Genomic DNA, 10,585 nt, shown 5'->3' with positions numbered 1-10,585 from the left:
ATTAATAAATAATAAACCGTGGATCGATTTACAAGATAACTTTCGGTAATAAATGGCTTCTTCCACGTGCGCAAGATTGAAATTGCGAATTCTTATTAAAAAGTTATTTCGATTTTACTCAACTTAATGATACATACTTAATAATAAATAGACGTTTCGGTCTGTCATCAGACCATTCTCAATATTCAACAACTAATTCATAAACGAAAACCATGGCAGTACTTCGATATATTCTTACTTATCTTATAACATATATACGCTTTTTTCGTTATTACAGTTATATACATTTCCTCACGCGAGATTATTAAAATCCAAAAAATTAATCCTATAATAGGTGCATCGTCAATTCTGTCATTATTATAAAGTTTGCGTAACATGTGCTATACGGTAGAATTTCCTCGTGACTGAGATTGTGATATTGTCAGTGGGACATGATCCCTTGTTGCGTTGCTGTTCTGGATTAAATGATTTAACGGAGGTAACAAATGTTGATTCTTATTTTTATAAGTGACTTTTTAATTTTATTGAAAATGATTGTGGGAATTTTAATCTATAAGTTTTATTGTAAATTATTATGTTGACTAGAATATACAATATATTAATCCGTGTTCTTACAATTGACAATTGCTTTAATCTAATTTTATTATTGTTAACTTGAATTATTAGTTGTATTTTAAATTATTATGTTGACTAGAATCAGGAAGTTCTTTCGTTCAGTTATTGACGTCTGGGATTGTAGTTCAGTGATGCATGCGCGGATAATGTCCAGGTTGTTTAAAGAAAGGAAGCTGGCATCTCAGTCTCGAGGAAATTCTACCGTATAGCACATGTCACACAAACTTTATAATAATGACAGAATTGACGATGCACCTATTATAGGATTAATTTTTTGGATTTTAATAATCTCGCGTGAGGAAATGTATATAACTGTAATAACGAAAAAAGCGTATATATGTTATAAGATAAGTAAGAATATATCGAAGTACTGCCATGGTTTTCGTTTATGAATTAGTTGTTGAATATTGAGAATGGTCTGATGACAGACCGAAACGTCTATTTATTATTAAGTATGTATCATTAAGTTGAGTAAAATAGAAATAACTTTTTAATAAGAATTCGCAATTTCAATCTTGCGCACGTGGAAGAAGCCATTTATTACCGAAAGTTATCTTATAAAACTTTCGATAACCAAGATATTTTGAAAAAAAAGAAATTTTAAAATTGAAGAAAATCGTTTTTTAAATAAATTAGTTATTTTCCAAAAAAAATGATACAAGGTTTTAATTTACAGAAATCGAAACATATTAAGTTGTATTTTAAGAAAAAAAAACATTATTACGAATTATCCTAAAAAATATATTTATTCTACGAGGTTGAATTTGGGTGATTTTCAGGTAATACGATAAAGTTAGTGCAAAAGTCTTTATTATATGACACCTAAATATACAAATAAAATTATTCATTGATTTGCGTGGAACAGGCGAAACAAATTTTTGCGACATGTTCCCTACACATTGGTCTTCGATTTCGCTATCACTTTTGTTGTTATAGAATTCGTGTATATCGGCCGTCTCAAAAGCATCCCGTACGTCTTTCGCCTGGAAAAATCGAGAACGCATCTCCATTGTACTCTGTACAAAAAAAGTAAATAATTGAATTGAATGCATTATTATCAAGGCAATGAAATGTAATATAACTATTTAATATTTATTAATTCTTACTTGAGAAAATCGCAGCCGACTTAAAAAAAACCTATTTGACGAGCGTCTCGCCTGCCTTTTACACGTGCCCTATTGCAAGACGTAAAAGTTTATTATTTCAAAATAAACATATTTTAATTTTTGTAAGTTATTAATGTTTATAAGTCACAAATTATTATGGGTAATTATGAAGAAGACGGGCGACCTCACAACTCATAGCGCTACATATAATCGGTATGACAGATTTCCTAACCTCCATAGTTGTGAACTTTAACATTAAATATCTCGGTTCGCAGGGCAGAGCGACGCTTATTTCTGCCAGATTCTTTCGTTTCATGCAAAAACGCGTTGAATGAGCCTAATTTCATTAAAATCGAGGTCGGCCGTCTCCTTCATAATTATCTTATTATGTATAATGATGTTTACTTACAATTTAATTTCGAAATAAAAAACGTAATAATCACACATAGCGTTTTCGGCCCGGCCAGGTTTGCGCCAACCTGAGTTGGATTAATGGCGTTTTGTGCTTTCCTATTGGTAGAGCGGGTGACGTCAACCAATAGGAAAGATTAATCCAACCCAGATTGGTGCAAACCCGATCGGGCCGAAAACGCTAACAGAGTTATAGCATATTCGATTTACTAACTCGACCCGACTCCGAGTCAACAGTTTGTTCTGTTTAGCTGCACAAAAGAAGAGCTAAATTGTGTAAGAAATGCAGCTGAAAAGAACAGACTGTTGACTCGAAGTCGGGTCCAGTCAGTAAATCGAATACGCTATTAGCGTAAAGCTGGAAACACAATAGACACAGGCAATAAGCACAGGCAACAGGGAATAACGAGCCGTCCAATCAGAGCTCTGGGATATAATATCGAACTTATACCCTAAAGCTCTGATTGGACGGCTCGTTATTCCCTGTTGCCTGTGCCTATTGCCTGTGTCTATTGTGTTTCCGGCTTAACCCACATAGTAAGTTCATGGCGTTCTATCTCAACTGGTTCGTGCACACTGAGGTTGCCACTTGCTAGGAGGGGGATTTGTAGTAGGGATGCGAAAGTTTTTTCCCTCATTGCTCCCACTCCACACTTCTGACCGTTCATAAACGCCGCACGTTTTTTCAAACGGACTGGGTTACCGTAACCCAGTGTGGTGTTCAAGAGTTAATATTAAAATAACACAATTTATAAATAAATAAACAAATAACAAAAAATTAATGTATTTTAAAAATAAATCAAAGATAAATGAAGTAAAGATAAATGAATAAAATACATGTTAATATGATATATCATAAATGTTAATTTTATTGAAAAAATATGTTACACAATTTGCTTCTACACAATTTGCTCTAGAGAACTGAAAGCCGATATATTTCTTAATAATTTCAGTGAATTTTGTTGGATTTTTATTTGTCACGTAGTATACTTCAGTATCTCATATAAATAATAATTAATATCAAAACTTTTTGTCTGTAATGAAGAAGAAGAGGAGAGAAAATTAGCCTTGAATCTATCTATAGTTGCTATAGATGATTTCCAGCAATCGCACAGTATACAAAGACACAAATTTTCTATGCTGTTTTATGTTTGAATTTGGTGTAAATAATATTATTTTACCACGGAAGCATAATTCACTGTGTGTAATGTAATACCAAAATTTTTTATACCTGTGATTATAAATGTGATATACCTCTTTGCGCTGTGCCGGGCTTTGAACGGTACAATACAGTACTATTATACATTTTTTATTTTTTCTTCTTATTCCTGAAAAAGATAAGTTCTTTTATTTCATTTACTATTTATTTTGTATTTATGTACTCTTATACATTTATTACGAAGTATAAATTGATGTATAACTCTATATCTATGTCTTTTTATTACTTTATTACATTCTAAATTTTGATATAACAATGTTTTTATAATTGTTATAATTGTTATAAAGTTCTTTATTGCAAATGCTATTTAATATAATTATAATAGTTATTCTAAAAACATATAACAATACAAAACTCGGATACGAAAAAAATTTTTTTTACCGTTCCAGATCAGTAGCTGATAAATTGGTACTGGAGACGTCAGAAAAACTACGTCTTTTAGATCGATGCATAGTCAACAAAGTTTTGAATTTAAAGCTGTAAAATTCGTTCAAAAACTTGCCGGTTCTCAACACGTTAAATATTATGTTAGTGTTATATTCTTTTGTTATTTTTGATATAACATTATTTTTACTTTCTAACATATTTATCTTGTGTTAAATTAATACAAAAATTTGAGTTGACCGTTTGGAATATATGAAATGCGTTAAATTTAGTACAAATGTTCCAATTGTATATTCAGTATCGTTACAAATGATTATAATGGTAAAAAACAAAATCTTTCGGCTACAAAATGTATTTTACAAATTTTAAAAACCGTAATAGATTCTTTATTAAATAAATTATGAATAACATCCATTATTCTTAAAATCTTTATAGACTGTAATCTTAGAATTTGAAATCTAATACAGTTAATAATAAAATTTTAATAACTTTTTATTTTTAGTTTTAGAATGAAAAATAAATTAAATCTACTAGATTTTTAAATTCTAAGCTTATACACAAATGAAGATTTTAAAAATAATGGAGATCATTAATATTTTTAAAATTTTAAATTGTGTAATTTTAGAATTTAAAATCTAATATAATTAACAATAAAATTTTAATAATTTCTTTATTTTTAGCTTAGAATTAAAAAGAAATTAAATCTATTAGATTTTTTAATTCTAAGCTTATATTGCAAACCCAGACTTTAAAAATAATGGAAGTTATTAATAATTTTTAGTTTCATGCACATGCAATTTTGATTCTTTTTTATAGCAGCCTACGGAAACCGTTTTGATAGCGAGGACCTTAGCCATGAACGTGCGTTTCCTAGCAAACCGACGAGAAAACCACATCAAAAGAAGCAGAAGACCAGTCCCACTCCGTCAGATGCCACGATGATGCATAAAGAGCATACTGTTACCTCTCTTAACCAGGTACGCGAAAAAGCATTCTACTGTCAAGATTATCTCTCGCTACAATAATTCGTTGCGCGTATCTTGACATTGCTTAACAAATGGTATGTGCATGAATTTCATCAAACTAATTTTCTGGTGATGGTTTTGTATTTCGCTTTGCATTCCTGGACTAACTTTCCTCGATGTCGGTTATTCGATATTTGTGACAATCAATCAGCCGGGATATCACGAGTCCGTGGAATCACCTGCTCCATCAAGTGCTTCCACTCTTGTGCCGCACTTAAGTTACTTGATATCGAGCTTGAAGGTAAGACGTTTTAATTTGTCAATAAACTTGATGGAGTTATATAAGACGCGTCTACCTGCTTGTATCGCCATTGCAGCTAAATTTTCGACAATTTTCTCGATATATAGCGTTACATATTATTAAATGTTAAATATTAACACGCTTTATATAGGCCTATTGGCCGTTTCACAGCGAAATAGCCACAAGTAATAATCGCAGAACCGTTTCCACACCATTTGTCGAGGACGGTCATAAAAGGATGGCGACAACAAAGCGTAAAATGTCTAATAAAGAAGCCGACTTCACGTATCAAAATGTAGAGGATAACTTTGACAATTTGTATCGTAACACAGCCATCCCGGATGAGACCTTCGGTCCAGACGAAGAACGGATATTTATCGATGTCGATCCGTACGATTTGGACGAATCTATATTCGGACTGCAACACGGCGACGGTGTCAAATCGGATATAATGGAGAAAGTTGATATCAAGCTTACTACGAAGCCTGATATCGATTATATCGAAGAATCATTAAAAAATGTGAAACGACAATGGCAAGAGTCGAGAACCGGATACAAAGATCATTGGAGCACCACGCCCAAAAGTCACGTCCTTCAAAGCAGAGGTACGACGGAATCTATCACATCTTCACAAAACGGCGAAATGAACGTGTATTACATTGAAGATTCGAGCACAAAAAAGGAAATGCTCAAGGAAACAGACAGTTTTACCGACGATAGTGATAAGTCCATCAATCACGACGTTTATGGAAGCTTGAGAACTGAAGATCCATCGAATATCACCTCCACAATGATGTCTAGAAGTCCTGAAGATCGATTAAGGATATCGGAGTCGGATCATCGTAGTTTGAACCATACGAATAGGACAATCGAGTATAGCGAAGCGTTCGAGGAAGAGCTGGATAAGCGGAGAATCCCGTATGTGGAAAATCACACGGTGGATTATACAATCGCACGATTTCCGATTACTAGAAACTTGGAAAATAGAGCAAGAGATAATTCGACATTGATAGATGATCTGAGGTCGGATGTTGTTAGGGAGTATCCTGATAAGAACGTAAAGAACTTATCTCGCAGTCGAGAAGATCACGCTGGCTCCATAGAAAAAGCCTTCTCAATTGATCTAAAAGAGACGTTTAGAGAGGGACAACGTGATGGAGATAAGCCCGCGAACATTTTGACCTCCACTATAATGGAAGAGGACGACACAACAAAAAATACCGCTGTAGAATCTCTCGCTGTATTAGGTAAGATTATACTTGATAATTTACATTGTCTTGATAATGTTTAAGCAGTCCAATAATTAAACGAAGGACTTATAATGCAGCTGCGGATAATGTTCTGGTGTTCGAGTGGGTTACGACCGATTGGTCGAAATGTTCTCAAACTTGCGGAGGAAGTGGATTCCAGGTAAGACCATTTTTTTCTAATTGTGACTAGCTTGAATTAGAAAATTTACAATTCTTTTGAGTTAATTCGATAAAAAGAATATTTAGACATAATTACTATCATTGTTAAGCAATTGTCTAAGAAATGTTTTAAGCGATAAGAAAATTTGAACATCTACTTGATATATGATTGTTCATTCATTTATTTCATCATGATTCATTCATTTACATTATCTACTTGCTGTCATTTAAAATACATATTATATATATAACTTTATTAATTTGTTAATTTATCCAAAAAAAAATTAGAGATCACACGACATTTTAATGAAAATATTTAAAAGTCAAAAGAATTTAAAATTTCATCCAATTTCATATTAAAATATATTTCTACTAAAAAAAATTTCGAAATAACTGCATTACAAATTACTTGTCAGATGCGAGGTGCACAGTGTACAGTTCGATCGACGAAAACAGATGGCAACTTCACGCACGTTTCGCCAAGAACGGTAATCGGTCAGACATTGTGTGAGGACGCCGGATATCCGGTACCGCAGAAGGTGAGACCCTGTGGAATGGGCAAATGCCCTCAATGGCATGCCACGGAATGGACTCTGTGTGAAACGTCCAGATGCTTCAACTGGAAAACAGCGATGCAGAAACGGGACATTAGCTGTCGTTTAGTGCACGACGCTAAGGATGGACACGAAAATGTTACGTTGTTGGACCCGAGTAAGTGTGACGAGGCTACAAGGCCGCTACAAAGACAGGAATGCTACAATGATGCTTGTAAGGGTGTTTGGAGAGTCGGCGAATGGACTGAGGTAAATAGACTGATTATAAATTTTACATGATAATGGTAATGCTTACGCTAAAGTAATATTCTGACACACAGTGCACCGCGTCTTGCGAGGAAGACGGTATCAAATATAGGATTTTACAATGTGTCTGGTTTGGTACAAAGAAGCCAGCGGGAAATGCTTGTAGAGATATACCACGACCTCCTGTAATGAAAACATGCAGGGGTCCGCCTTGTCCTCAGTCTACCGGTAGGTTTCCGCAAAAAAAAATATACTAGATCTTATAAGGTTTAGCATTCATCCTGATGCCTTGATAAAAATTTTTCTTAGAATTCTTCATAGAATTTTTCAAAACTTTTCAGAAGTGTTCCGATTTGTATATAAAAAAGTAATTTTCTAAAAAGTTATAAAATTATATAGAAATTCTGAAAAATTTTGAAAAATTCTGTGAAGAATTCTAAGAAAAATTTTTATCAAGGCATCAAGTGAGAAAGTTTACATCTTTTCTAGAATTCAACACAAATGAACACAAAGATCATATCCAATTAAAGCTTAAACGTTCACACAAAAATATTATTAGGCACCAAAGATCATGATGCCTAATAATATTTTTGTGTGAATGTTTAAACTGGAAATTGTAAAATTAACATAAAAAATTAGATGCCAAAGTCCGCTTTGATCGAATATGGTCTTCGCTTATTTGTGTTGAACATTTCTTGATCACTTTTCCTTTACTATATTGTTTTCTTGAATTTTGCATGTATGTAACTTCTGAAATATTCTAAGAATTCTAAGACTTATAGTTATCCTATAGTTTTTTAAGAAAACTTAGAGATCAAAATTAATAAAAAAATGAAATAGGCTCAAGTGATTAAATCTAACAAATTAAGTAATGCCAATATGAAGCAACACAGGATATTCAAATGTAAATTACAACACTATTTATTAAGCAAGTAAATACACATTTCAACTGAGTTCGGGTTCTCATCAATACAATTAATTAATAATACAAAACCGTATTAGTAATGTTATTTTGCAATTAATCGGAAATGAAGGTCAAGCTGTTTTTTTATTGCTTAAATAATTCCATGTGAATTTATATACTATAATACATATCTCTAATTCTGCAAGCTGCGCACCGAATTTAATTTTCAATTTTGAAATGCAATTCTAATAAAACTAAAAAGCAGTAATATCACAAATTAAATTATGCCAGAATTCGATTCCTGGCCGAGGTAATATTTTTCGCAATAAAATTATTTACACAATAAACATGGAATAAAGCTTTTAATTATCAAACTGGATCTTACATACTAAGATAGTTAGGTGTAAAATACGCATACTACATAGTAAAATTTAGACAAATGAGAGCAGAACGCAGATATTAGAGTGCAGATATTAAACTAGTATAATTTTAATACTAATTGATAGCGAACATTTTGAAATCATTATCAGCGATACGTTGTTCTTATAAAGATTTGATATGTCCCTCATTCTACGATAGGCAGTCACTAATGGATTGGGTGGTCCAAAGTGAGGTGCAAGAATTTGTAAAAGTAATAAGTAAGAAATTCATAAAAGTAAAAGAACGTATTATCAACGAATAGAAAAACCATGTTCGCAAGAATATTTGAAATAAAGTCACGCAGATCATTTTTTTAAATTAATCAATAGTCGATAAAATAGAACATGTTAGTCGTGACAAGACAAAAGTGAGACCAACTGTTTTGTCTTGTAATGATTAACATGTTTTGTTTTATTGACTACTGATTTTTAATTAAAAATGGCTTATTCTATCTCGAAGTATTAAAGAGATCGTGGTAAACGGTTAGTAATAGGGACCATCCTTCAATAACCTTAATCTTAACATATATTGTCAAGGTTATGACCCTGAATGGCCTCCAACAGTTTTACCCGGCGCTAGTCCTTCGTTAAAAAATTGTTAACAAAAAAAATAAAAAATTCTCTACTTTAAAAATAAAAATTTATCTTTCAAAACATTATTTTCTTATATAACTTTTGTTTTTAAAGCAGAAAATTTATGATTTTGTAATGATTTTTTATTTGAACCGAGATTCATCGCACCTCCCCCTGTTTAAGGGCGCTCAACTTTCCACGCAAAGCGAGACTGCATTACCATCCCCCTATGCTTAGAAAGTCGTGCGCTCCTAGGCAAGGGAGCAAGGTGGAATAGGTCTTGCTTCGCGTAGAAAGTCGTATGCCTCATGGTAGGAGGAGATGAGGTGAATTTTGCTTCGCGTGGAAAATCGAAAACCCTTGTAGAAAAAATAGTACAATTATTATAGACCTCATTTCGTCCTATAAAGTAATGAACTTTTTGGTTAAGGAAATCCTGAAGCAAAGCTCGAACTCCGACGAAGTCATCAGAGGTCGCGCCGCGCGCCGCGCATCTAGAGTTCCTCTAGTAAGAGTTAAGACATGAGACCATAAGAACGCCATTGCCGGGTGGTCAGAAACAGCACAATTCCACCATGGTTGACAGTTGATAGTCCGATTTCGCGTTCGCGCCTTCTACGCCATGAAACAGTTGCTCACATCAATTCACAGATTCACTACCACATCGAAAATATCTGCAAATGGCGGCTCGAAGCGCTTTAAAGGGACTCGAAATCTGACCAATCAGAGATCGGTACCCTTTATAACTTGACTCCTTACTAGAGGAACTCTACTCGCATCGACATGTCTTTATTTATATACTACCATACCGATATCACACGTAACCTATTATACACGCAGTCGCACATTCGTGTCAATTTTCGTATAACAAATTCGTCGCGATAAAGCGTTTAAGGCCCAGTTCCACAACTCACGATTAACTCTTAACCGAAGTTCAATTTGTTTCTCATCTCTTTCCAATTCGAGAATTGGAAAGAGACAATGAATAAGTTGAACCTCGGTTAAGAGTTAACCGTGAGTTGTGGAACTGGGCCTAAGTCTAACTCTAAGAACTCGACATTGTGTGTTCGTGTAAACGTATCTGGGAACTACTATTTCGTACGTACAGGTTGCAAAGCTTTCATATCAAGTAAATGTTGTTACGACTTGACAGCTGAGACGCCATGTTACACTAAGAAATAATAAAAAATATTTCAATTTTGACATTTTTTATCGTTCTCGGCACAGATTCCACTTTCCAGACACGTATTAATGCGTATACTTTAATTCTAGAAAAAGATTTTCGAATCGATGAAAGAGGAAAAAAGTATTTATTATACAAAAATTATATGATTAAAGCCCGGTTGCATCAACGTTACTTTGACTTTAAGCGAGACTTAAAACTGTCTCGTTTAAAGGCCCGTCTACAATACACGGAGTAAGAAGTAAGAGTAAGAAATTGACCAATCACAGTCGAATGTGAGAAGAATAATCGACTGT

At 33.4% G+C, this 10,585-nt stretch overlaps 1 protein-coding gene across 1 annotated transcript in view; it reads left to right on the top strand.

Moving 5' to 3' along the window:
• The window catches only part of nolo (ADAMTS-like no long nerve cord), a 29,594-nt gene extending 22,127 nt beyond the window's left edge, over window positions 1-7,467 (top strand). The window contains exons 7-12 of the mRNA XM_018504234.1: window positions 4,552-4,712; window positions 4,912-5,001; window positions 5,153-6,248; window positions 6,329-6,411; window positions 6,827-7,213; window positions 7,285-7,467. Of these exons, the coding sequence (XP_018359736.1) occupies window positions 4,552-4,712; window positions 4,912-5,001; window positions 5,153-6,248; window positions 6,329-6,411; window positions 6,827-7,213; window positions 7,285-7,467 (2,000 nt within the window). The remainder of the gene's footprint in view (window positions 1-4,551; window positions 4,713-4,911; window positions 5,002-5,152; window positions 6,249-6,328; window positions 6,412-6,826; window positions 7,214-7,284) is intronic.
• The last annotated feature ends 3,118 nt before the right edge of the window (window positions 7,468-10,585 follow it).

Source organism: Trachymyrmex cornetzi, unplaced genomic scaffold (assembly GCF_001594075.2).
Source record: "Trachymyrmex cornetzi isolate Tcor2-1 unplaced genomic scaffold, Tcor1.1 scaffold1637, whole genome shotgun sequence".
Lineage (NCBI taxonomy): Eukaryota > Metazoa > Arthropoda > Insecta > Hymenoptera > Formicidae > Trachymyrmex > Trachymyrmex cornetzi.
Note: the sequence above shows the minus strand (reverse complement) of the source record. Positions and strands in the feature narration are given on the sequence as shown.